At 39.7% G+C, this 27,513-nt stretch overlaps 1 protein-coding gene across 6 annotated transcripts in view; it reads left to right on the plus strand.

The window, feature by feature from the left end:
• Window positions 1–27,513, plus strand: part of LOC135105133 (baculoviral IAP repeat-containing protein 6-like) — a 53,394-nt gene that overhangs the window by 567 nt on the left and 25,314 nt on the right. For 4 of the 6 annotated variants that reach the window (XM_064013165.1, XM_064013166.1, XM_064013162.1 and 1 more), the window contains exons 2-33: window positions 2,491–2,678; window positions 2,947–3,081; window positions 4,648–4,913; window positions 5,115–5,243; window positions 8,557–8,776; window positions 9,198–9,570; window positions 9,842–10,884; window positions 11,137–11,290; window positions 11,531–11,698; window positions 11,876–11,963; window positions 12,211–12,342; window positions 12,487–12,622; window positions 13,381–13,627; window positions 14,138–14,406; window positions 14,852–15,039; window positions 15,210–15,352; window positions 15,799–15,934; window positions 16,170–16,338; window positions 16,605–16,754; window positions 17,093–17,477; window positions 17,840–17,970; window positions 20,399–20,539; window positions 21,274–21,802; window positions 22,380–22,543; window positions 23,081–23,227; window positions 23,440–23,643; window positions 24,199–24,426; window positions 24,952–25,163; window positions 25,737–26,002; window positions 26,249–26,433; window positions 26,772–27,029; window positions 27,281–27,449. In XM_064013165.1, the coding sequence (XP_063869235.1) occupies window positions 2,491–2,678; window positions 2,947–3,081; window positions 4,648–4,913; window positions 5,115–5,243; window positions 8,557–8,776; window positions 9,198–9,570; window positions 9,842–10,884; window positions 11,137–11,290; window positions 11,531–11,698; window positions 11,876–11,963; window positions 12,211–12,342; window positions 12,487–12,622; window positions 13,381–13,627; window positions 14,138–14,406; window positions 14,852–15,039; window positions 15,210–15,352; window positions 15,799–15,934; window positions 16,170–16,338; window positions 16,605–16,754; window positions 17,093–17,477; window positions 17,840–17,970; window positions 20,399–20,539; window positions 21,274–21,802; window positions 22,380–22,543; window positions 23,081–23,227; window positions 23,440–23,643; window positions 24,199–24,426; window positions 24,952–25,163; window positions 25,737–26,002; window positions 26,249–26,433; window positions 26,772–27,029; window positions 27,281–27,449 (7,353 nt within the window). The remainder of the gene's footprint in view (window positions 1–2,490; window positions 2,679–2,946; window positions 3,082–4,647; window positions 4,914–5,114; window positions 5,244–8,556; window positions 8,777–9,197; window positions 9,571–9,841; window positions 10,885–11,136; window positions 11,291–11,530; window positions 11,699–11,875; window positions 11,964–12,210; window positions 12,343–12,486; window positions 12,623–13,380; window positions 13,628–14,137; window positions 14,407–14,851; window positions 15,040–15,209; window positions 15,353–15,798; window positions 15,935–16,169; window positions 16,339–16,604; window positions 16,755–17,092; window positions 17,478–17,839; window positions 17,971–20,398; window positions 20,540–21,273; window positions 21,803–22,379; window positions 22,544–23,080; window positions 23,228–23,439; window positions 23,644–24,198; window positions 24,427–24,951; window positions 25,164–25,736; window positions 26,003–26,248; window positions 26,434–26,771; window positions 27,030–27,280; window positions 27,450–27,513) is intronic. The other 2 variants (XM_064013164.1, XM_064013167.1) reach the window with 2 other exon arrangements.

Below are 27,513 nucleotides of genomic sequence, written 5' to 3' on the forward strand. Positions count from 1 at the left end.
ACTATTATCAGCCTTGCCTTCCACTGGTGGCACCCGTTTATCACACTAGATGGGCGCCGTGGGGTTTAGGTTTGCGTGTCATAGGGAGAAAATGCACAGTGGTGGGCTTTGTGAGGCTTGTGTGGTTTTGTGTATACAACTCTAAGAAATTATGTGTTTGTCTGTCATCAGGGATGGTTTTCCTTGAAGGGAAGGGGAAAAGATATATCCGTGGTTGAAATACTTTTCCTGTCATTATTGGTTATTTTTGTGTTAAGTAGTGAAGGTTAATGGTACATGTCTTCTGCAGAATAGTGTTAACATTTGTTAAGTTGTAATTGTTGGCAGTGTGGACAGACTGGGGCAAATGTAGTGAATTGGTACACTCGTTTTGCTCTGATAGCTGAACCTATTTGTTTATTTATTTGTTTATTTATTTATTTATTTATTTATTTATTTATATTTATTTATTTATTTATTTAATTTTTTTGTGACATTGCATACTTTTTATTATGAACATTATTGGTTGTTGCTTAATTTTCTAAATGAATCAGACATAATTGTCTTGTATAACCTCCTAACTGTGATGGTGATAATTTTTATAACAATTGTGTAATGTTAATTACGAGAAAGTCATAATTTTGTGTGCCTGAGTGACACAAGTGAAATCCTGTAATGATATTCAGATGGCATCGGTCAGTGTAGATTTGCTGCCTTCAAGGCTTAGATGCATGGAGAGATAAGAGGCATTCTGTTCTCACTTGTGGCTGCCATCTGTTAGCTGTTATCTTGGGTGTGCCTTACATGCTTTTATAAAACAATATTTTCCAGTAACTGTCATTTTTACTTTGTTTACCATTTTGGAAAACCCTTTACAAAATGACTGCTTACATTTTAAGAATAAGTAGTGTTTTGTACAGTATGTAGCTTTATAGAAAATGTATAGGTAGAGAATATTGAAAATATATAACTAGAGAAAATAGTTTACAAAAACCATTAGGTATTATTGTGGAAAAAAAATAAATAAATCACTGCCAGTGAGCTAAGGCCACAGGCTCATGCAGAGGCTAAGTGTCTGCACTGGATGTTGTTAACTATGTTGAATAATGTTCTCTTTCTAATGTGAGGGATTTGTGGTTCGGGCCATTGCTATGACAGCGTCTGCTGTATCCAGAAGGCATCTCACTTGTCACATTGCACATTGGTATAATTTGTAGTGAAGCATGTGTATGTATGAAATTATGCCTTTAATTTTACGTATAAGCCATTTTTGTAGTTTATATTGTCTATTTGTTGTTAATTGTGTTTTTATTCCTTATGTACAATGACATAATTATGCATTTTCATTCATTAAATCAAGCTAGTCATGCCAGTATCATATTTTTTTCTACGTAACTCTGTGTATACTGTTTTGCACATATCACTTCCTCTGGTAATGCATTCCACTGATCTATTGCTCTATTCAAAAAACTGCATTTGACCACAGCCTTGTTTCATGGTAAATTACTTGTTGTGTCTTTGGGATGTTGGGTTTCTTGGTTGGTAATGTTTCTCATCATAAATTTGTTGCTTCTTTCTTCCTTGTGGGTCATACACTAGAAAATTTTTCTAGTTATTTACAGTAACCAAATTATTCATATTTTATTGCAGGATGCCCCATGAATTGATATTCTGTTTTCTCAGTAATGAGTTTAATTTAAAAAACTAAATATTTTATTATCCATGAAATTTAGCTTAGTCTAAATGTTGTAGGTATTTTACAGTACCAAGTCCAGTAAGGTTTTATATTACTATAAATAAAAGCTGAGTTACTTAGTCCTCTGTAAGGTGTGAAATTTCTGCCTGTATCTTATTTTGATTTCTTTTCCCACAAATCTTAAAGAGAAAAATTGTAGATTCTTATAGATCATTATAAAAGTGATTCAGTGTTTGCTGGGAAGAAAAAGGTATGGTACACATTAGTCTGCTTTAGAAATGGTGACTAAACACCAGAGGTGAGATCAGACAGTGATGTGATCAGGTCTGGTCAGTGCAGGACAATTTATTACAAATTTTCACAGTTGCATTTCTTTATAAACACACAACTTATTTACCAGCTCGACTGTCACAACACAGTGAAGGCTGAAGGTGCAGCCCCTGTTTTGCCACTTTTGCATTTGGTATCCAACTTTTCTTTCAGTAATACCTCTACATTAGTGTCAGCTTCTTTTGAGTGATTACACATTTCTGTAAATGTTATCAATGTCAGTTTTTGTGCTCAGTGGATTGCTGGTCAACACTGATCATCCCAGACCTTCTCAGCCATGCATCACTTGCATTCTGTGCCCAACCTCTTATTCAATGATATGGCCACATTATATGCAAGTTTTTTTTTCTTTCTGTTTTTTTTACTGGAAAAATGCATCTTATCCACAGCAGTTTAGATTATTTGCATTGATATACCTTTCTGATTTCCTTTGTATAGTACTCTTTATGTTATATACAAATATTTGACAGTTGAATACATTGCAGGAGATGGCTGTATGCGTGGGGGGGTGGTGTGTGTGTATCATGGAGAAAGCAAAAGTGTGGTGGTATGCGGTGGCCGAACAGTGGGCATGCGCCGGGACCATCATGGTGTGCTCTTGCTTGCCACTGTCCTCCAGGGTCCTGTGTCTGCCCCAGAAGAGACCGTCACAGTGGAGATGCTACTGTCAGAGGTAAGGCTGGCATTGAAGGCTGAAGGTACAAGTAGGTAAGCATTCATTTGGAAGATTGTGCTACATTTAGGGAGGAGAACAGGTAAACTCAGCAGAACAAAAATATGATTATATTGAAATTATGATGATAAAAGGGAATATTTGATCATTTTATTCTTATTTAAGAAAGGAGAATGGTTTGATAATAAATAAATAAATGTTTATATCCTAAATAAAACAGATAAACTGTCAAGTTTGTGTGTGTAAGTAGAGGTTTAATTATCTACAGGGTATCCAGCTGCAGCATACCTTAGCCTTTGGGGAAATGAGCAATCTGGAGCATGCAGCTGAAGTGAGGGAAGTGCTGGCGCAGGGCATAGCGGCTCATCAGGCACAGTCCCGTACCAATCCTAAGTTGGCCAAGGTAACATGACATAATGGAATCTGTTTTGAATATAGATTATTGTTAGCTAGTTCTAAGAGGATAAGAAATAGTGTTATTAATTTTTTACCTTAATTTCATCACATTGAATGGAATAAGAAAGCAAGTTTAATTTGTTTTATATTATTATTATTATTATTATTATTATTATTGTTATTATTATTATTATTATTATTATTATTATTATTATTATTTTATTTTTTTTATTTATTTTTTATTTTTTTATGTAGGAGGGGCACTGGCTAAGGGCAACAAAACTGTAATTGAAAAAAAGACCCACCGAGATGCCAGTCCCTAAAAAGAGTCAAAAGCTGTAGTAAAAAAAATTATAGGATAAGTGTCTTGAAACCACCCTCTTGAAAGAGTTCTGTCATAGGAAGGAAGAAATACAGAAGCAGGTAGGGAGTTCCAGGGTTTACCAGAGAAAGGGATGAATGAGGTGGACAGAATAGGGATAAGAGAATGAAGAAAGTCTTGTGCAAAGAGGCCATGGGGGATGTGAGGAGAGCAGGCATGCAGTTAGCAAGATCAGAAGAACAGCTAGCATGAAAATAGTGGTAGAAGATACCAAGAAATGCAACATTGTGGTGATGAGAAAGAGGCTGAAGACAGTCATTTAGAGGAGAGGAGTTGATAAGACAAAAAGCTTTTGATTCCACCCTGTCTAAAGGAGTAGAACCTTCCCCCCCATACATGGGATACATTGGATGGATAAGACCCCTGTACAGAGTTACCAGCTGGAGGGGTAAGAAAAGCTGGCAGAGATGACTCAGAAGTGATTAAGCCCTAGTTTATTTTTTCATGTGATGTTTCTGTGCATGGAGGATACTAATGAGTGTGCAGCTTGATGAGTCATCATTAGGTGAACGAGGCCCATGCATGCATATGGTGTCTTTCAAAATGATGATAAATTATGGATGGTAATACAAACATGCTAAGCAACATATCACCTGTGATTATTTTTAAATTAATTTCTTTCTTTCTTCTTATGGTTAAATGTCTTATATGTGTACAGTCTTCTGTGGTGTAGCATAGACCAGGTCAGGTGCACATGCACACCCTTTGAATGGTAACATCTCTGGCTTTTCACTCCCAAATTCCCGCAAACTGTTGACATTGGATTTATGCTAGCTTCATCATGATCATTATATACCTAGTATTTGGGTCCACAGCAAGACAAAGGTTCTCTTATTGTTAAAGGTGATAAATTTAGATAGCATTCCATGCTGGCTTGAGGTATTGGATTATGAGGCATGCAGTGTGAAAGGAGGCAAGGCTAAATTGTCTCCTCCTAGCCCAGAATTCAAACTGGCATCCTTTCCTTACACTTAATAATTATTTATTGCTAGGTTAGATTTGGCTACAATGTGAAAAGAGACAGACCATTACTGTCTATGCCAAGGTAACAGTTTGGACCCTGAACACTTTATAAATGAATTGAGTGTGATAACTAATACAGACAGTGTATCACCAAGCTGTAGTGTGTGTCTGTACTGGAGAGAGAGAGAGAGAGAGAGAATGTCAGCATAATTTTATTTGTTTTTACAGTGGAGCACCCTCAGGCTAGAGCTGCCCCTGGGTGTGCTTCGCAGTGTGTGCCTTGGCCTTGTTATTGAACTCAAGAGAGTGTCACGCTACATCCCGGCCCTGTCCATTGCCTCAGCCCTTATCCAGCGTCTGGGCCACCTCTTACCTCCCCCAACCCCTGACACAGGGCAAGGACCTCCTGGTGCTGGCCCCCCTGACAGGGAGGCCATGTGTAGTGAGGCTGCCAGACTTGCTACATTCATAAAATGGCCACATATGAATTACAAGTAAGATTATAGATTTAGTACAAGTTAATAAAAATGTTTATTAGTGTATCTTGCATAGTATTCATTGAAATGTCTTTAATCTTTCAGAATTATGTATTGAATTTATATAAGACCATGCGTGTATGTGTATAGGGGCCTTGTTACAGCTTTCCTTTTCATGGAGATGATGGGTGTTTTGATACACAATTTTGGTAATTCCAGATGGGCTCTGCCTGAGCAAATGGCTCAAGCTGGCTTCTTCCACCAACCCATTGCTGCTGATGATGATCGGGCCATGTGCTTCATCTGCAGTGTGTGTTTGGTGTACTGGGAGCCAACAGATGAACCATGGTGAGTAGGTCTCTGTTCAACAGTTTCCTGACTTGCTTACTAATCTCACTCTTGTCTTTGTTTCCCCTAAGTTAATACTTTCAGCAACTTAGTGTATAAAGCATGTCCAAATTCATAGGCCATATGCTTATCAATAATGTAAAAAAAAAAAAGAAAGAAAGAAAGGAAAAAGCCATGGTTGAAGTCAGAAATATTACAAGTATGACACTGACTCTTAAGTGACTCAGTGGAATGGTAATGTATATTTATATATTTAAAGGGTGCTGTACTCAATTGTGAGTGTTGGCTTAGGGATGGAAAATCAAGATAAATATGAGGTTGATTTGGTTAGAGATTAAAGTATTTAATGAGAACATATTTATCACTTTTTTATGCCAGAGAATGAGAGTGAAGAGGAAATGGAAAAATTTCTGAAGTTTGTGAAGGATGATGGACTCAAAGAAACAAAGTTGGAAGTGAGAACAATAGGTGAATGTCTCCTTACAGAGGTGGCTTGAACAACACTGCTTCATTATCAAGGCCATGGATTAACAATTAATCCTCAAATCATTAAATTTCCATTATATGGATTTTTTAAAATTTTGTAACTGAAAAGCTACAGGTTCTAATTTGTGTGCTTGGGAACAAGAGGCTGAACCAGGACATCCTGAGTGGCTGCTGTCCTGGTAGATGCACACATTGCTTGCATTGTTTTTGTCCATCAGTATGCTGACAGGCATCAGTGGTATCTTTGATATTCTTGGAATTTCATCCTCCACATTATGGCATGATGGCAAGTACCACTAGTCTGGTAGGATCCAGGATTGCGTGTTCCTGCTGCAAGTTTGAATACTATGACCAGATTGTCTGGTGAAACGAAGTATTGAGACAACTACAGGCTGACATGTGCAGTCATCCACTTTCTCTTGTCCAGACAGGAACAATGTCAAGTGATTGCAACTCATCCACATCATTGCCGTACTGCTGTGGCCTCTCCACTTACTCCTGCACAAGACACCCACGCGAGCGAATTAGCATGGCACGCATACAGAGGTGATATTGTATGTAATATGGTGAAAAATTACACTGGCACATTTGCTTTCTTGGCTGCAAAGTCAGTTGTAGTTGTAGTTGTGTGCAGCATACAGATACTGGCATGCTGCACTACAGAAGTTTACTTCTCTCTCTCTTGCACTCTTAAGTGTCTACACCTAGCAACTTTAGAACTTTCATATCTGAGAAAAGAATCACAGTATAGACTAAGAAAAATGTAGAGAAAAGCCTCCTTAATTATTGCCTTCTGAAATGTATGTATAGAAGAATTTCAAGTGGAAAGGCCAAATTATTCTCTGGTCTCTGCTTTTGAAACAGCTGAAGTTATTGAAAGATGAAAATAAAAAAATAGTAGTGAATTACAGAATTTATCCATGAAAGGGATGACGGAGTTAAGGTATTATTGACCTTATAATGATCAATGGAATAGGGTTGAGGTTAAGAAGATCATTTATGGCCTAGAGGAAGTGAGGTTATATTCCAGAAAACTGAAATCAAATCTAAGACTGCAGGTATTTCAGAATTTAAAATATAATTTAAAGTTGGAGGAGATAACAGGACATCACATCACCTTGACAGTGATTTGACACAAACATTTCCAGTTTGGTTCCCCTCCCTAGGGAACTCCATGGTTTATGTGTGGCCTGAGTTCATAATTGAAAAAAAATAAGACTGAATAGGTACATGTGCGTGTAAAATAATGTGAAAAGTGAGAGGTCTCGTCTTTAGTGAACAAGCTATAGCTGCCCTCTTCTGTTAATGAGACATGAAAGGAATGGTCAGAGATAAAATAGGAAATGCCAGTGATAGGTTTGCAGCACCTGTATACCTTCACAATTACAGCCATGACAAAAAGATTCCCCCTGGTCTGAAGTCCTCTGATCTGCTGACAGTCTCCTTGAAACCGATACATTTTAACTAGATCACATGAATATATTTTGGAAAAAAGCAAAATACTAAAAGTAAGTACAGCATGTTTCTCTACTATTGCATTTCACTACTGCCTATGGAAATGTTACAGCAGATATCAAGCTGCTGCCTTGAATGAAGGAGGGAGGGAAGGTTTAGAAGAGAAAAGTTCTTTCTCACTCAAAGATATTTTTAAAATTATGATTTCTGGTGTTCTATAAATATGGAAGGTGTATAATTATGTAGCAGATCAGAGTTTGTCTGATGAAAAAATCTATGACCCCAGCTGATCCAGCAGAGTGGTTAGTCTGGCAAGGCTTTGGAATGAATGAAGTCCATAAATCACATATGTACTTTAGTACTATTACTACTGTTTTTTTAGTACTGCTGGAGTATCTCCTATAAAGTGAGTGAGCAGTTTGTCAAAATATTGAGATAGGTGGGAGAGTGAAAAAGTTGTATGGACTAAGCCAAATGGGCTCTTTTCTGCCGCTCAGTTTATTTGATATGGCATGTAGTTGAGACTACTGGTTTTCCTATGGGTATACCTGACTAACCAAGGTAAATGCCATTGTGCAATCAACTCATATATTACACTTGACTTGTCTGGCTTCTTTCCTATAGGACTGTAGTACCAGACTTTTTTATCAGTAATCTGTCTTTGTGTAAGTGAAATTACAAGTAATAATAGCATGCATGTAAGTTGAACTTGTTAGATAATTGTCCAATAACTTACAAAAGTTGTAACTAGAACTCTTCATTAAATGTACCCAGTATTGTGACAAAGGAATGAGCCATTGTTGATTGGCAGGGGCACCAACAGCACCTCTTACAAACCAGTGACTTGCAGTATACATGTTTTTACTCATTGCTGGCACTACTTGTCCTTATTTTCTAACCAGTGCTTTGAAGAGGTTAAAACTTTTATTAAGAAATATTAGATAACAAAGAATTTTATAAGGAAAATATTTGTGTTGGTGAAATTTGTGCCAAGGAAATTTTGGGGGTTGGGTAGTTTATGCTGGACATGACTGGGACTGCATCAGTGAGGATCACTGATCCTCACCTTGTAGTTGGAACATATCTTCTTGTAAACTCTGATCAAGAAGCTGAAACCATAGATGTCTGTGATAGTTTTGTATTGAATAGTGGTGAACTTAGAAAAGATGTGGTTCATTGCCAAAAAGAGCTCAAAAAAAGTATTTCTATTTCGACCAGAGGTATCTATATACCACTCTCTTGAAGGAATTCAAGACCAGGTTGAATTGGCAAATTATTATTGCTATTTTTTTTCTTTTCTTCTTTGCTGTCCAATAAATAATCATACACATTTTTATGCTTATCAAAAAAGAAAAAAAATTTCTTTCCTCAGGTCAGAGCACGAGCGACATTCTCCCAACTGTCCGTTTGTGAAGGGAGAGTATACTAACAATGTGCCACTGTCAGTCACCTATGCAACCAGCCCGGCCCTCACCCACTCAGAGCGTGCTGAAGAAGTGGCCTTCCTTAGCAACACCAACAGCCACCAGTTCATTGCCTCAGCCACACGCCATGGCAACATTGTGGTGTGGAACGTGTCCAAACAGCTCAAGGTGTGTGTTTACGTCAGGAACATGGTACTCACATTCGTCCATGAAGTCACAATAATCCATAAAAGGAATTTATCACATATAATTATACTCATGTCTTCCTCCCATTCCTCAGTCTACCCATTCCTCTTGTCTTTGCATGACATTCTTCACTGATTTGTATGAGTTTATTAAATTATAATATAGATGCTTTCTTCTTAAATTGTAATTGCTTTTTCCCATTTGTTACTCCTTTCTAAAAATCAAGAAAATAATCTATTAATATTTCTCTCTCTCTCTCTCTCTCTCTCTCTCTCTCTCTCTCTCTCTCTCTCTCTCTCTCTCTCTCTCTCTCTCTCTCTCTCTCTCTCTCTCTCTCTCTCTCTCCCAAGTGTGTTATGCAAGTTTTAAATTTGCTCATTACTAATTACATTGGGGCTTGCAGAAGGAAGTTAGTTTCTCCATTGACCCATCGGATTCCACCATCTTAGACAAGCACTTCTCAGACACCGTGGGTTACACAGACATGCCACTGCAGCCCCCAGCCCCATGTGAAGCCTGGGCGTGGCCAGCTGCTGAAGAACAAAAGGTGGCAGCAGCAGCAGCAGGAGGCACTAACCCTGAACCCTTACCTCAGGCATCTCATACTGATGCTGAGGTTTCCTCATCTGGGTTGACTGTAGAAACTGACTCAGCAGCTATTCATGCATCAACTGAAGCTATTCCCTCTGGTCCCCAAGTGTCCACCCCACCCCCACCACCACCACCACCACCAGCCTCACAGGTGGTAGAGCTGCCCCTGGATGACATAGTTGTGGGTAAGTTTTGCTGATGCTGTTTTCTGTTATCACATAGATTAATCACCCTTAAGTAATTACATATGCCTGATGTACCTGACCAGCACAGTAAAACAATCCCACATCTCATTATAGAGGTATTTCCTCCCTTTTTGGTGAAGCAGATATATGTATGCATAGTAAGTGATGTGTTCTGTGTAGTATATATCAGCTAGTCTGTGACTATTTCTGTGATAGTGTATATGAATGAGTGGTGGTGATATGTAGTGCTGATGCCCAAATTCTCCCACAGATGAGCTGTTTGTACACCCCCGGCCATCTCATGATGTGCGTGTCTCCTCACTCTGTGTACTTGCTGACCCCAGTGAAGTGGCCCAGCGCCTGAAGGGAGCAGCTGTAGGCCAGGCATCAGCTGCACGGTCGTGCCTGGTAGTTGGTGCTGGCTTGCGCCGCTATGAACTCTTTGGGACATGTGGGAGTGAGCGGGCTGATCCTTGTGATGTACAAACTCTTAATGATGTGAACCAGGCTGGACAGCGTCCAGCTCAGAGTCTAGATATTATGAAACTGGACTCATCCAGAAGGGATTCTTCAGCAGGGGAGGATGGAGATCCTGACCGACCCCCACCAGAATATGGGTCAGCTCCACCAAGTGACTCCGGCGGGATGTCAGGTGGTGCCGCCACTCTTGCCCAGCAGATCTTTGTGCCATACCTGTTAGTGTATGACCTGAATGTTTTAGTCCAGAGACCTGCAACTAGCAACAGAATAGTGGCCAAAGGAGGTGGCCATGGCCCATACAAAAAATCAACTGTTAAGGTTGGCTCCTTCAACCAGACCAATAACATTTCCCACTCCAAGACGAAACTGTGGTCTGACCCACCGCTGTTATTGCACAATGATATAGAGATGTTTTTCTCCCCACCCAACATGTTCGTCAAAAACAAAGGCACCACCCAAGCTGGCCCAGCTTCCTTGGCAAAGAGTAAAGCCAAAGAAAGTCAGACAATGCCAGAACCACCTACCAAAACAGAACTGAAAAAAGAACCTAAATGCATCCAGTGCCTGCCACTGCCTCACCGCTTGGACTCTCTCAAGTTGCGGCTGTCTGTGTTGCAGCTGGCTCCCACCCCCTGTGGAGAGTACTTGGTGGTGTCTCTTGGCCGCAGTGATGGGCCAGAAGGGATGGTGTCTGGTGGGGTGGCTGGAGCTGTGATGGTGTATCGGGTGTGTGGCGGTGGGGAGGTGGTAGTTCTCCAGGAAGAGCCAGTCACCACCAAACTACTTACTTCATGGGAACTTGTGCCCCTGAAACTGCTGTTACTGCCACCTGAGGTGAGATTGTTGAGTTTTCTCCTCTTGATTTGTTTCAGGTATAACCCATATCTAGAATTTTATTCAAATTTTCAACAAGTACCATTTCATTGTGTGTATATGTTGTTCTTTGAGGTTTTTTCCTTGAAAAGCTTTTTAAAGAAAGTGTTTCCAACATATACAAATTTTGACACCTTTTGTGGTATGCATGATATCATTATAATGCTGTCCTGCTTTGATCCTGTTCATCCACAAAATTTATTTTTTCCCCAGTTTGGAGAGTGTGAAGGAGGGCTGTGTGGTGGTGTAGGAGCATGCATCACCATGGATGGCTCCCTGCGCCTCCTGTCCTTGGCGACCCTTGAGTTCTTCCATCATGTGTCACCACCTGCAGGCCGACCTTTCAACAATCTAGTTTATTGTAACAGTGAGTGTTAGCAGTGAGTTGCAGTGTAATGGATTTAGGCCATATTTATGTTGCTCTGCTCTGTTTTCCTGCAATTATTCATCTTGCATTTAACTGTACAAATATTTCTTGGTTACATTACTTCTATCTTACCATGCTCTTTTCAGTACACTTTTGACAGCAGTCCAGGATAACTCAAGTTTGTGAATGTTTTTAAAGTTATATGCCATCTAAATTGTACTTGTCATTCTCTCTTCCTAGGTCTGGAGAGGCTGTGTGTTAGCTGTGATGATGGCCGGGTCAGTCTAGTCCAGGTCCACCGTGAAGCTGACCTGGGGAAGGAGAGTGACCCTGGTGCAACAACTTCAACGCCAGCCTCAACTTCCTCAGCCTCAACCCCTGCCCTCACTCGGGAACCTGATCTCCAACGTGAGTTAATCAGTCTTTGCACTGTATCTGTTTTGGTAATCATTAAGCTTTCTTTTGTATTTTCTATTCATCTTTAAAGATCATGAGTCAATTTTGAAAAGTAAGCTTACATGGAATCTACATGAACTTCAATTTCTTCCATTCCATGATCAATGAGACTTGAGATGTTTGTTTCAGCTGGAGAACTCTTGGTGAGCCAAGGTGTGACTGAAGAGGTGCTAGACAAATGTCTTCTACTTACACAGTTCCAGACTGGCTGTCCCAAGTGAGTTAAATTTAGTCTTTTTATTATGATTATATGTATGAGAAACTGAAAGCAAATGGAGGAAAAAATAAGGAGGTTGATATTAAGAAAGAGGACATGGAGGTGTGCTTCCTGACCAGATTAGTGTGTGAGCAGTGAGGTGTGAAGTGGTTATCATTCACTTCTATAACTCATGTCATAACAAGAAATATGAATAGAAATGGGGTATTTGTTGGTATTACTTCTAACCTTGTGGTGTTGTCTTCAGATTTGTGGCTACAGTGCCGCCGTGTTGGTCTGAGATCATACAGGCCCAGAAGCAGAGGCGGAATCCCCAGCATCTGCAGCAACACCCGGATGACCTGGACACCACTCGCACCTGGCGTCTGGAAGCTGACAGGTTAGGAAGGTTCTGATGAATTTACATTACTGGTGGAGATTTCATAATAGTTAATGTTTTGATAGCAAATTGAAAAAAATATAATTGGACTTAAACTACCTGAATATATGCATAAGTGGTATACTAAAAAATTACTTTCCTCAGCTCCACTTGGGATGAGCACCTGTTCGAGTTACTGCTGCCAGCCGGGGCCAGTGGGACTGGAGCTGTCCAGGTTGGCCACATTGACCTCAAGCTGAATTTTGTCCATGGCCCACCCAATCCCCTACCAACTTTACAGGTAAAACACCATAATCCAATATATTCCTTATATATATATATATATATATATATATATATATATATATATATATATATATATATATATATATATATATATATATATATATATTTATATATGTGTGTGTGTGTGTGTGTGTGTGCGTGCGTGCGTGCGTGCGTGCGTGCGTGCGTGCTCATAATGTAGTGCAGTGAATTAATTGGTATATTGACGCAAACAAGAAAAAGAGAGATGCTAACACCAAAAGACTAGGAAGAAGTGTGCCTTTGCAAATAATTGTAAGGAAAGGGAACATCTAGAGTTCAAAATGAGGGTGAAGTAAATCTTTGAAATAAGGAAAAAGACCTCTTGAGAACTTGAGAGGATCAGGAGATAGCAGGTAAGATGGTGATCAAATTTTTCTATTAGAGATGGCAACACAAAAAAGCTAATGTTACATTCATGGTCCAGGAGGAAAGGTAAAACAAAATTCATTATATGGCAATGTAGAATTGAAGGTGAATGATGTGCAAATTTTTGCATCTATATAAAAAGGAAAAGAAAAAAGTTAGGTAGTGTGTGATGTCCCTACAGCTATTTAACTTTTATATAAATGGTTTAATAAGAGATGAAAGCAAAGATTAGTGATGATGAAGTGGGAATACATGTACATGGTGGCAAATTGCCAGCTGATTTAATTTTGATTGTTGGATTTACATTATTACATTACAGCATTTGTTTTTAATGATGTTGTAACACAGTTTTTCATTTTTCCTAAGGTGACATTGCTGAGGCAAAATCTTGCCACCCCACGGAGGCACCAAACTCCACAGCAGGGCAGCACTGGGAGCAGTGTGGGTTCTTCCTCCCCCACACATTCCCAGGGTCCCTCCACTTCCTCCACCCAGGGCCCCTCCACTTCTTCACAAGGTCCATCTACCTTCACATCCTCCCAGCCCTCCATCTCTTCTCAGTCCTCCATGCAGGGGCCCTCCACATCTTCCAATATACCTGATGATGCATCTGGTAATAAAAGATTCCATTTTTATTATGTTTAATATAAGTTGATAGTTTATTTCTCAGGATGTGGTGCAGACTATTTTCTAGTCTCACAAAAGTGCAAACACACACACACACACACACACACACACACACACACACACACACACACACACTTCAGCTTATGTGCCACACTTATTGTCTGCTAGATAAACAAGACTGCAGAGTGAAAGGAGACAATAGACTACCCTGCTGGAGATTTGAACCTGGGATCTTGAATGTATGAGCCAGGCACTAACCTGTACCACATAATATAAATTTATACCTGGCCAAATATTCAGGGTTTTAAAGTCCTGCTAGGATTATGAGAGAATAAGTCTTATCATAGGCAGCTGATGTACCTCTTGAAATATTCCACCATAATTTTGAGGTTAATGATACAAAAATTAATTCTGTAGCAGAGTTAGGCCAAGCATATACATAACTCTTTCTTCTGAACTTAACTTTATTGCATCTTTTCTTTTTCTCCATGGCCAGAGTACCCAGAGAATCCTGTTCTAACCCGAGAGTTTCAGCTGAGTCACAATGCTGAAATTCTGTGTGGACCAGTCACTGTGAACCGTTGTGTTGACTTGTCTGGACAAGCAGCCAATGTCACCCTCACCTCTCCAGCCCTACTGGCTTGTCGCACTCGCACCTACCTCATCCACATCAAAGCCTTGCCACCAAAGCTTACACAGCAGCAGCAGCAACAGCAACAGCAACAGCAACAGTCACAGACACAGCAACAGCAGCAGCAACAACAGGTGGAGTAAGGAGAGAGAGAGAGAGAGAGAGAGAGAGAGAGAGAGAGAGAAAGCAATCATTAACAGTGAATTTGCATCATGTAGTGTGATATATAAAGGGGCAGTACACATTCAAAATCTTGGATCTCAAGCAGCATGTAGGCTAAACCCCTGATGTTAGTATATGTAGGTATAGAAGAAACTTGAGTGATAGATTTCATAAAGCAACACTATTATTTTGCTATTTGATTATTGTATTGAATGTGACACTACCATATCAAATGTATGTTTGCACATTTGTATGAGTATGGGTATGTGAATGTGTATCTCCATGTGTACATTCAGGGAGATCAAAATATATGTAGCACAAGATAAAGATAAAATAACAAAATGCAGTAAGATGAATGTGAATGAAAAGGGTTTTGTGTTGGCTTTTATGTTGGTGTCACCTATTTTCTTTTTATAGGAAGTACAGAAGAACAATGATCTCGACCTGGTGTCACAGTACATGCCACCAATATCTTCCACCTTTCTTGATCGCCTTGCTGCCACCTCCTCCAGCAAGCGGGTGGAGGTGGTGCGCGGCTGTGATGTTATTCAGGAGCTGTCCGTCACAGTGCGTTGCTGTACCAGGACCTCCATCCCTCATGAGAGGTGAGTTTGCGCAGGCAGATGGGAGGGGCAAGGTAGACCATTTTGGATAGTATAGGCTGAAATATTGTGGAAGTAAAGGGCAAAAGAGAAAAATAAAAGTGGTTGACATTATAAATACAGATGATGTATTAAGAATATCACTTCTAAACTGAATCATCCAACTCTTGCAGACTACAAAGGTTGTCATTGGTTGAGAATGAAGGCTTCCATAAGTCTCTGTTGGAGGCAACCATCAGTGATGTTTCGTCTGACCACCTCCGCCACCGAGCTCTTGACCTCTTTTTATGGCTCATCTCAATACACACTGCTGCAGGTGAAGAATTGCTTCAGAGATAGCTTTGATTTTTTTGGATTTATGATCAAGAAACATTACATTGTTGTACAGTGACTCACTTTATATTCTTGAACTGGACTTAAATAAATATTGGCTTAAGTCTCTTGCATTGAGCAACATAGAGAGGTATAGATTTATGAAAAATGACAAGAGATGCAAAAGATTAATGTGGAAGTTTGGCTTCTTTGAGGGTGTGGTTGACATCTGAAAATTATGAATCAAGAGATCAGTGAATATCAGAGTTCCGATTTGAATCTTTTAGATGTATAATTCCTTAGTTTTAGTAACATTTAATTACAGTATAATTTTTTATCATCAGTCTTACTGTCACCACTTTCTTATATAATAAAGAATAAATTTCTTGTTGATTCTGCTTGTGGGTGATTACAATGTTAGAAACTGTTCAATGTTGTTGATTTTTGCAGTGGATGACCGCACTCTGAGTGTCCCCATTATCACAATGCTCCAGCTGCATCTCTCTGGTCTCGTGCGCAGTTGCCTCCTGCTTGGAGAACGTGCAGTGGCTCACAAGGCATCTAAGATTATCGTCACTGCTTTAGAGTGAGTAATGAGTCTGTTATCATAATTCATTGTAGTAGTAGTCATGTAACATATATTATGATTCTACAAATATTGACAGTTTAGTCATGTACAGTTTTCATCACTTACAGGTGGGACATAAATGAGTTATGTGATTTTAGAGGTTTGGCATTATAGTGGAACTTTTAATATCTTTCTGTACTTGCAAGGATTTAAGGATCAATCTACATTCAAAAACTTGTCTTTTCTATCTTAGAGGATCACGAGTGGTGGAAGGTGGCTTTGTGTTTGGCTGGGCTGTGCTAGATGCCCTGCTGGAGTGCCTTGATGACATCTTGCAGTGCCAGAGTGCTGGTGCCCTTCACTGGTTCTTCACCCTTCTCAACCATTTCAAATGGTGCAATCCCTGGGGGACTGCACGCAAGGTGAGCCTTACAGACTCCTCTAAGAGTTGGTGTATTGATGCTTATTTGTCTGTTATTGTTTGTAGTTTGGAATTTGAATTCCATGGTATTGTTTTCCTTTTATGTATTTAATGTTTATGTTCTTCGGTTTTTTCATCTTATAAGATACATGTTCTTTGTATCCTTTTATCTTCATCTGCATTTTTTTAAACCTCAAGTTCATGTCATAAGATAGGTATTATAATACTAAATATTTATGTATTGTAACACAAGCTGTTCTTCAACAGGTGACTCAGCTGCTGACCATGGTGTCCGAGGCTCTTAGTAGCAAAGTGGATCCCTTCCACACCATGCTGCAGACCCGCTTTAATCTTTATGGAACTCCACTTGAAAGGGAGCTCTTTGATACAGAGCCTCCCCTCCTCACCAAACAGTCTGTGAGTTTGTGAGAAATATTGGGAAATTTGGAGAGATGCTTGATAAATCAGAAGAGAGAGAGAGAGAGAGAGAGAGAGAGAGAGAATTGTGGGAAATTAGGAAATATTTGTGGGAGATGAGTGGCTGCTGAGGTATAATAGTGTGGGGAGAGTACATGGGCAAGGCTTAGGAGTTAATTTTATTTATTTTTTTTTTATTATTTTTTTTTATTTATTTATTTTTTTACATAACTGATTGAAATAGTTGTGTTGCAAGAAGCATGTGAAAGTAGTTTTGGGAATAAGTAGTAATGGAATGACCATTTGATACTATTTGCCTTCACTTTATCTCCCATCAGTTAAATGGAGGCCCTACAGGACAAGCCAACACTGGTCACCCCACAGCTAATACAACATCCAACAATAACAACAATAACAACAACAACATCATTACCTTTGGGGGAGGTGCCATGTCTGGAGGCATGATGCCACCAGGTGGAACACAGGCCACAGGGACTGTCATTGGCAAAAGCAGTGGGTCTGGAGGCACTTCTGGACACCCATATCTGACGGCAGGACGGGACGACAGTGACATTGGGGCACTTCTTGGACGCACTACCTCGCCTGGCTCTTTCCTTGGCCTGAGCCACACTTCAGCCTTGTGTGGACTGCTGGAGGTGGAGCCTCTACACTTTACACTCCACATGGCCAGTGATGGAACCAAAATGGAGCGTGCCTCCACAGGTAGATGATGAATTTAGCCCTTGTCTTACTGGTAACTGATTGATTCAATCAATAATGAATTTGTTGTGTGCAAAGGATCTTTGGAAAGAAGAACAGTAGCAGGCATGTAATCAGAATATATTGCAAGATGTTTGAATATGAACAAAAAGAAAAGTGTACTTGTTAAGACTTTATTTTAAGGAAACTAAAATTAAGCATGTTGAACATTTTGTGAAATTGTGAAATTATGCTCCTGGATTCCCAAATTCAGGTTCCATTCCACACACCTAGAGATGGTCACATGTGAGGAAAATCACAATTATAAAGCTGACAAAACACTCCCTTTATTGCAGCACTTGCCTCAACTATGTCATCCTCCACAGGTCACTCCGGCAGCCCCTTCATGATGCAGCCATTCACCATTCCTGGGGGACTGGACTCCTTGGCCCTGGCACAGGTGGAGTCCACAGCCAATGCTGGCAATGCTAAGACTGTTGATGGTGCTGTCAGTATGGTGAGTTTTGCTTTGGTCATAGTTTCTCTCTCTCTCTCTCTCTCTCTCTCTCTCTCTCTCTCTCTCTCTCTCTCTCTCTCTCTCTCTCTCTCTCTCTCTCTCTCTCTCTCTCTCGGCCCCTCCAGTTCTTGGATTGGTAGCTAAATGAACTTAGAGAAAAGTGGAATGAGACTTTCATAACAAATGAGAATCAGAGTAATAATCCATAGCCTGTGTCAGTGGAGATCACTCAGCATTTCTCATTGCATCATATGTTCTCTTCTAGTATCTAACATGTCTCACACTTAATTCATATCCATAATTAATCAGAAATGCTGCATTGTACCAACCCTACCTCCCCACTTAGCTGTCACTTAAGTCATATCACATCTTTGACTGATTCACTTGTGCAGGAGAAAATTCTGTTATTACTTCTTGCAAAGTTTTCATCCATGAATAATCTTTACCAGGCAGAAGGGCATGGCATGACATCCACACACACACACACACACACACACATACACACACACACACACACACACACCAGTATCAATTTATGGTCTATCTTATCTGCTAGGCCTGTTTTGGGAAGTCAGTCCTAAACAGTTATATTTTCACTGTCTTCACATAATTAGTAAAACATGGAAATTGTTCACACAGTTTTTTTCATGCAGTGATCACTGTGATGGCAGTGCAGGCTGCCAGAACTGATGTGAATTTAGGCAACACTGCATGTCATTTGTAATGTTTGTGCATGGATTCTTGGTGATAGGGGCATGCCTGCACTATGAAACACTGGTGGCTCAGAATGCTGGAGGATCTAGATAGCTGGCTTTTATTAGATTTTTAAACTGTTACTGTAATTGAAAACTAAGGTTGTTGGAGGGTATCTTTTAATTGCTACATAATTCTGGTATTTGTTAAAAGAAAATGAATGATTTTTACTTAAGTTTGTGAGAATGTTTTGAGGAATGGAAGTACAATGACTCCTTGGTATTTGCATGAGTCATGTTTTAGAAAATTTTGTGATTGGGAAGAATTATGAATAACACCTGTCCACCAATTCCAGTAAATATTCAACCAAATTTTATCACCAAAAAGCATGCAGTAGATTGAGTTTGACCAATGCCTGTGTTTGTCTTTGGCATGGGAACAGTTGAGAATCACTGTTACTGTCATTCTTAACAAACAAGACATTAAGGCTGCAGACGCCTAAGTCTATATAAGAATGTATCAAATAAAAAGAAAATTTCAATGAAAAATCCTCAGAGGACTGATATCATAGAAATTTGATGACCACTGCTGCAAGTGATGTTAATGTTCATTGTTCAGTCGTTTTCACATTCCTAGAAAGAAGTTTACAACTGACTGGTACTGGAAACAGTATTTACCAAGGCACAATTGTTTGAATCTTAGTGTAACACGTTAATACTTTGATAAAAATTTGCATTATATCATGTATTTTTTACTTGGTTTTGTCAAAGTTCAGCAATACAAGACATTAATACATAACCACAAACAGAAAATATCAACTAAGTTTGAACTAAGTTTGAACTGCATCACTATGATGTGCTGAACATCACTGAAAAAAAAAACCTTCATAGGAGTCTCATCATGACAATTGTAATTTATCTAGGTGAAAGTTGTGTTGTTACATATCATTGACTTTGACTTGTTTCTCCCACAATATATTACCATTACATTGTAATGGACAAACATTGAGGAGAAAGGCTGTGATACACATGGATTTTATTTAAACAAGTGGCAGAATCAGTGAGGTTGATTGTATCATGCTTTTACTAGCATGCCACATTTAAGATGTCACTTGTAATTTGTCACAGTGTTGTAACACTTCCTTCTTATGGAAATACTAGTAGGCCTTGAACAGCCAGCCAAAGGATACTGAGGAGCTATGAAACTAGTCAGTGAAGGCTGCTCTCGTATGGCAGGATGCATGGTGTCAAGTTTGAATTTAGCCTAACTTTATTGGCAAATCAGATTCAAGGATCATAAATAATGAAATTACAAATACCAAGAAGCCATTATGTATTACCTAAATATAATTGAGCATCATCTTACAAAACCAGCATTTATCTTGTATGCTTATTGTCTCATCACTTCTGTATTATTGTCTCCTCCCTCATTAAGTACATATTAAGTAGTAGTGGCAGTGGCTGCTCCAGGATCTTCTTAAAGGGTGGCTTGAGGGTGCTTCCTGAGAGCAGTGGGGCTGAGGTGATCCAAGCACCAAAAGTATGAGGCAGCAAGCTAGGGAACAATAATTTGCTTGAAAATCACTTGAGTGATTAAGGTGGTTGGCCTCTCAGGTGCCACCACTGAGCCCTGATTGAGTTGTCTACCTTGTGTCAGTGCTATAGTGATGTTGCTGGGGCAGTAATTGATCGATCTTTGCCATTGTCCTCTCTGACTCTCCCTTTGCATTGGGCAGCTGCACAAGGCAGTTGAGGACATGGCTGTCAAAAACCAGGCAGTGGAACTGTTGTTGGCCAAGAAGGCAACCAAGACATACCTGGAGAAGCTGCAGACCCTCAGTGATCAGCTTGCTTCCATGAAGCACTGCCTGCAGAAGGTGGGCCAACAAGTGAAGTAAAATAAGTCCAGACATGTGATTCAGTAGACAAAGAACTAAATTCACTGTTTTATTTTTTTTTCTCTAAATCAGTGTCATCTGTAATGGTAAATAATTTGAATAATTTTCACAGGAAATTGTGTGAAAATCTGTAACCTTTCTGTGGTCATGTCAAAGTATTTGTCTGGTCTGTGCTTTCCATTTGTGGCAAAAACAAATATCCTTTAATTGCTCCATTATTTTCCCATTGAGGTTTTATGGACATGAGTTAACTGTCTTAGTGAACATCACTGAAAGAAGAAGGCTGGCTCATTAAAACAAGCTGTGAGCTGTCTGTTGGGATTTTAACTTATTCTAAGTTTGTTGTTTTGAACATGTTAAGACAGTTAATTTTGTCGAGTCACTTGCCTTGGTTGTGCATAAGATTATCATTCAAATTTGATTTGACATGAGTTTGATAGTCAGATGTTTTGGAAAGTTTGGAAATGTGTATGTGTTTTTATTATATTCTTAGTAGAATTAATGATCATCAGTTCAACCAAGACATTATTTCTGCCTTGTATGTAATTAGATCATTTTATGGCTGCTTTACATTTATGATCTCATATATATTTGTTTTAAGGTTTTGTAAGAAGCATGACAGTATTTTAAAAGGATTTGAAATGCTTGAAAATCCTTCAGCTAAAATACTGCAGTGGTGGTGAAGCAAGGGCTTGATGTGGTTTTCTTCACAGGCTAAGCAGCGCACTCAGACCCTGGCCAAGGTGGTGGCAGCTGAGAATTCCACCTCGCCAGCACTGCTGCCACTCGATGGACCAGTCAAGGATGGGGAGGCCAAGGAGGAGGTCAGCACAATCTCATCATCCAGCAGCTCCTCAGAGGCCACCCCAGATCATGAAAGTATTGATGCTATGCTTTTGGCTGAAATTCAAGCCCTAGACTTGAAATTAATATATGCTGACAAGAAAGAGTCTGAAGTAGCCAAACAAGTGGGAGGACCAAGTTCATATGCCAAGAGGAAAAGTGAGGAAGATGTAAGTTCCATAGAAAGCAAGGCATCCACTCCCTCAGGCAGTCACCCCCAGGCCAAAGATGGATCAGGAGGAGGAGGGAAGAAAGGTCCAGCAGTCCAGAGTACCTTGGGTGCCCCATGGCAGCAGCTCCTTTCACTTCCCCCACAACAAATGCTGGTCATTGAAAGGATGCACTCTGGAGCTCGTCGTTTTGTTGTCCTGGACTTCGGCTCTCCTGTACTACTGACTGGTGAGTAGCTATACTTGGTCCTCTTGCATTTAACTGCATGTAGAGCAAAAAAACGAGTAAATAAAATAAAAGTCTAAAGAAATGTGCTTCCTTACAAATGTACATTTTCTTGGCATGTAAAAGGTAGACTCTATAAAACTTAGATTTGTGTGAAGAAAGAAGATATATGAGAAGCTGTAAGAAATCAGTTGTATATATATTTATAAAACTGGATATGGAATCAGCTGGATTATGTGCTTGTTCTTATCCAGTGTGATTTTGATCTCAGAGACAGAAGGCATAATATAGTCTAGTATAATGTAGCATATGCTATCTTAGCCTTTGCTGATACTTGTTCCCTATAACTCCCTTAAGGTGTTGCATTTCACTACTTTCACTTTGCCACAAACCTATTTCTTTTGTCAGATATACTGTGTTTTCTGTATACACTTTAATTTCTCACCAGCCATTCTGCTCACATCATGGAATTCTCTCACTAGCATACTTATGGTGCCATCAAGGTATCATGTATTTATTTATTCTTTAACTTACTCCTCTGAAGATGTAGGTCACACTCTCATTATACATTGTTTTGTAGATGTGGTCATCCCTGCCTGTGGTGACCTGGTATCCCTCAGCATTGACATCTGGATGACTGGCGAGGACATGGATGGAGAGCGGTTGGTAGTGGCCTCTGACATTGGCTTGAGGCCACTGATACTTGCTGACCTGCAGCCCCCCCCACTTTGTCGATACTTGAAGGTATATCTGTTTGTAGGCTGCTAATATTTTCTTCTTATTTTAGATTCATAAATAATCTCATGATTATGTCTTATATACAGTTATAATTAAGGTGAAATGATGGCTTATAGGAAGGATGTAGAATTGTGGGTTAATTTAATACACTGGTAGGCTAAGAGCAGACAAGGAATAATTACTATGACTAACTTATGAAACAGAACAGAGAGAACAAACTTTGTCATTATTAGAGCAAAGATAGCAGCAGTAAAATTTGTGGATGGATAGAGAGGGAAATTAAACATAGTGTTGTACATAGCAGTCACCACAAACTGAAATTATGCACAACTAGTAAAGAAAACCATTCAGGTGCTTGAATAACTGCACTGCTGAGGAAGTAGATTGGCATTAATTAATGGAAAATTTTAGTTACAAAGACATCAGTTTTGGAGATTTTTATATGGAAAGTCATATGAAATAATTAGGATTTAGAAGCGTAGCTCGCCCATCTTTGCCAGTACTACTCAATTTCTCGTCTCATCTTACACTCACGGCTTTCAGGTCACTACCTTAGGGAGGTACGGAATGAACAGCTCCTCCCAGTGCCGCATCCCTGTGGGTGCCTTCTACGGCCACACTCTCATCCTACCGTGGCAGCTGCAGCCAGATGAGGTGCAGCCAACTGTGGTCAATAAACAGTCAGCTCAGGTATTGTGAAAGAGTCTTTGGAAAAGTATGTGATTTGTGTTTATAAAAACAGTTATGGTGCCCCAAATGCAGGAGATATTGATTGCACAGGGTGAGCATTGATTTGAAAGAATTGGAATGAATGGAACTTATATTTAACATGAAAACTGGATATCAGATTAACAGTTGTATTATTCTCATTTTATTATTACTAATAATTATATTTGTGACAGACACAACTGACAGTACTGGCCAGTGTGGTTGAAGACATTGGGTGCCGGTACAGCTTGGCATGCAGCAAGCTCCGGGCCTTGCTGCACCCTCTCCTCATGAGTCCCACCACTCCCTCTACACCTCACACATCCTTTGGTGCTGCAGAGCTTCCCTACAGCTCCCGTGATGCAGACTTAGAGAGAAAGATAACCCATGCCTTCCAGGTATAGCATAGTGCAAATTTCTTTAAAGTGTAAGGAATATGTAAGTTCAGAATTCATAGCAATAGAGATCTGTAACTTTGATCATGCAATACTATAGACAAGTAGTACATTGAAAAGTCTTTTCATCTTGTACTTCCTGTTGTAAATAAGAATTCTATAAGCTGAAGCTGATGCAGAATTCATTGGTAAACAATGATAGTGAGATATCAGAAAAGAATGTATAACCTTTAATTAATGTTGTCGACTTTAGAATATAATTTTCATATGGACAATTTTTTATAGACAGAAAAATTATACAAGTTGTGAAAGTGTTATGGCATATTTTGGTGTCAAGGGAAAGACAAAAGTTTCTGTTTCTGATGTTGGAAGAGATCTTTCTTTTCCCAGGATACAAGGCACTTCTCTCCATAGAGAAATTGGTTCTGTTCAGCAAGTTATGAAACACATATGACCCAGTTATACTGACTGGTTACTATTAATTAATAATTTGGTTTATAGACTAAGAGAGTTCATGTGTGCACACCTGCCTTTCTCACTTATCTCTTTCTTCATCAGGAATGTATGTTGGAACAGCAACACCTCAATCTGGTTGTGTCTGTGATGCGTCGCCTGCAGTCTGTGGGTGGGAGCACAGGAGATCCTGGAGGAACAGCCCCTTATTCTCCTTCCTCTGCCAAGAATCAACACTCAGCCACCACAGCCTCCTCAGACAAACTGGCCACACTCATGCAGTATCTCCTTGACTGCCTCCTCACTCTCTCCCTTCCCATCTCTGGCATGGCTGTAAGTACTTACATCCACATAATTTATAGCGTGAAAATTATTGTTTGCCATTCTTACATGTTCATGTTTGTAAGGCTTTTTTTTGTTGGTTCAAGGAAATCTTTGGTAGGAACCTAAAGGAATATTTAAATGGACAGTGAGAGAGCTAAGATTTTAGGAGTGGGTGGTTAGAGAGTGATGGCAATATATGTACTAGGTATAAATACACAAGTAAGTGTGAGTGAGGGAATGGGATGCAATGAATCTAATGTGAGTGATGGTATGCACCAGGAACCCATTTCAAGCCCCCTCATGTTGTTCACTAAGGTTGTATAAGCTTTGGCTGGAAGAAGCACAAGTTCTATGCAAGAATTTTCGCTCAGTTTAGCTTTTATTCATATGAGTCAGTGTTTTATATATATATATATATATATATATATATATATATATATATATATATATATATATATATATATATATATATATATATATATATATATATATATATATATAATTATTTATTTATTTATTTTTTTCACTTGATAGGTGCCCCACAATCTAGTGGAATGGTGTGGACCAGATCAGGCAAGAGTACTGGTAGAGCAGGTATGTGTCCGAGGCCCAAAAGCAGCACAGGTTGGAGTGGCCTCCCTGCTGGCCCGCCTGTGTGCTGGCCAGCCTTGGTGGGGTGACTTTTTGGCTTCTACAATGGTCAGTCTCTTCACAGCTACCAACACTCTCCACTTCCCTGCTACCAGGTATGAACTGAATTTTTGGGGAGGTTTTATTGATAGGACATCTTTGTAAGACCTCATAACAGTGATTGAAGCATCCTATGATTAATCTTGATTACAGCTGAATACTTAACACTATTTAGTGGAACAAAATTTATTGGTGATAAAACTACTTCATTAAAAGCTTTTGTTTCCTCTGGTGGGTTACAAATAACAGGTGTCACGTGACTCAAGAAATTTATTTGAAGGTAGACAGATAGGCAACACAAAGAGCAGGCTTCATAAAGAAACAGCACTTTAGATCTTGCATTTCCATTAATAGATGATGATGTTAATATTCTTTCATTGCTAATCTAGGCTTTATTGCCCTAATAATCACAGTTTATTTGAAAAGACAAAAGTATGAATATTTCATGTTTTGCAATTATATGTATGGATGAAGGAATTGATATAAGCATTGAGAGTTTCAGTTATTTTACAGGTGGACATTTAATAGCTGTAGTGAATGAGCCAAGGAGTAATTTTATCAGCATAGCTAAGTTATTCTGTGAAGCTGTATTGTTGCCATTCTGTCTCATACTGTCTTTTCATCCCCAGAGTGTTTGCACTGCTCACATTCCTCGGCCAGAAAAGCGTAGGAAGCGGGCGAGGAAGTCAGGTGATTGATGCCATTCTCCGTGCACTCTCAGCTCAACTTCATGGCTCTGCAGCCCCAGTGCCAGATCCAGTTTGGCCTTCTTGGACCACTGGTGGTCCTCATGTTGATACACACCTCGTATCTTGGCTATTGCTGTACCTGTCCCTTTGTCTGGATGCTCTCACTCCAGCAAGGAAAACTGAGGCTGAGAAGACTAAAGATAGTGGTAAGTGTTGGTTTCTAGAACTTGGACTCCCGAATAGATTACTCAGACTTGAATCCTTTCTATATAAGATTATCATATCACCTAAAGAACTAAATTTTGAGCAAATTTCTCTGAACTCTTTTTAGTACATGCCATTCCTTTTCATGCATTAGAGAGAGAGAGAGAGAAAGAGAGAAAACTAGAGAATAATAATAAAGGATCATATTGTCTTTACATATTATTTATAAAGGGTTTTGTATGGCACAGGAGGAGGGGGCCGGTGGGCCTGGCTAGCTGCTGAAAGTTGTCTTCAGCGGCGGGGCAGTGAAACGGGCCGCAGCGCTCCACGGGCACCACGGGAAAGGCTGCGAAAGAGGCTAGTTCACAATCAGAAGCAACAACTGGTCAATTTGGAAACAGCCACAAAATCCCTTGGAGAAGTAGGCTCTGGGGTATGTATTGTGCTGTTATGGTTTTGGATTTGGATTTATATACAGTATAAAAGATATGGATGAAGAGACCTCATCACTAATCACAGTGTAATCAGCCTTGATAATTAACCATACAAGCTGATCTGAGACACAGAGCATAGACTTTGTATCCGTATTTCCTGTCTGTCATAAATAGTGATTAATAATGACCATTATGGGACGAAATTCCCTGTCTTCCTATTTTTATTATTTCATGAGACAAGACATGGCTGGCATCTTGTCTTGACTATCTGCCTTTAAGGGATATGTTAGCCTAGTATAACTAATTTTCTGGGTTTTGCTAACTTTCTCTTTTGTAGCAGGTACTAGGAGCCCTCAGCGGGGAGATTTACCACAAATTAGATACCATTCGACGCTCCATCGTGAGGCGCTACTCACGCACCACATCCACATCCTCTGGAAATGCTGGTTCTCGCAAGGAGGATTCAGACACTCCAGGGGAAACATTCACCACACTGGACCGAGCCACCTCTCTCTCCGTGGCTCATGGCCTGGTCAAGCTCCTCATGAATTCTAGTTCACCATGCTGTGTAGATTCCTTCCTTCTGACTTGTAAGGTAGGACCTTTAATAGTTTGCTGCCATATTATTGCAGAGTAAGTGTGCAGCATATCCAGTTGAATAAATTAATAATTTCATCAGCCTTTGCAAAGGCCAAAATATGAATAAAGTCATAGATTGATTGTTTCCTTGAATTATACAAGTTCCACAAGTTTAAAACTATCTTTAAAATATTAACAATATGGCACCTCCCATCATCTACCAGTGTAAAGCATGTATGAAGAGATGTGTCATTCTGTTTGTTGCAGGTAATTGGGGGACTTGTCAGCGTGGTACGACCCAGCCCGGCCTTAGGGGAGATAGTGAGCAGTGACCAGCTTGGGGCTCTGCTGCGCCATGCCCTCACCCTAGACACAACATGGGGTGCTCCCTGGGCCCTTCATGCCCTCACCTGTCTGCTGCAGGATGTGTTGGAAGGTAGGCCAGCACACTAGTAGATTTCATTGATATTTGCTCATTCATGAGTGTAATTTTTGTTTTG

This window comes from Scylla paramamosain, chromosome 11 (assembly GCF_035594125.1).
Source record: "Scylla paramamosain isolate STU-SP2022 chromosome 11, ASM3559412v1, whole genome shotgun sequence".
Taxonomy (NCBI): Eukaryota; Metazoa; Arthropoda; class Malacostraca; order Decapoda; family Portunidae; genus Scylla; species Scylla paramamosain.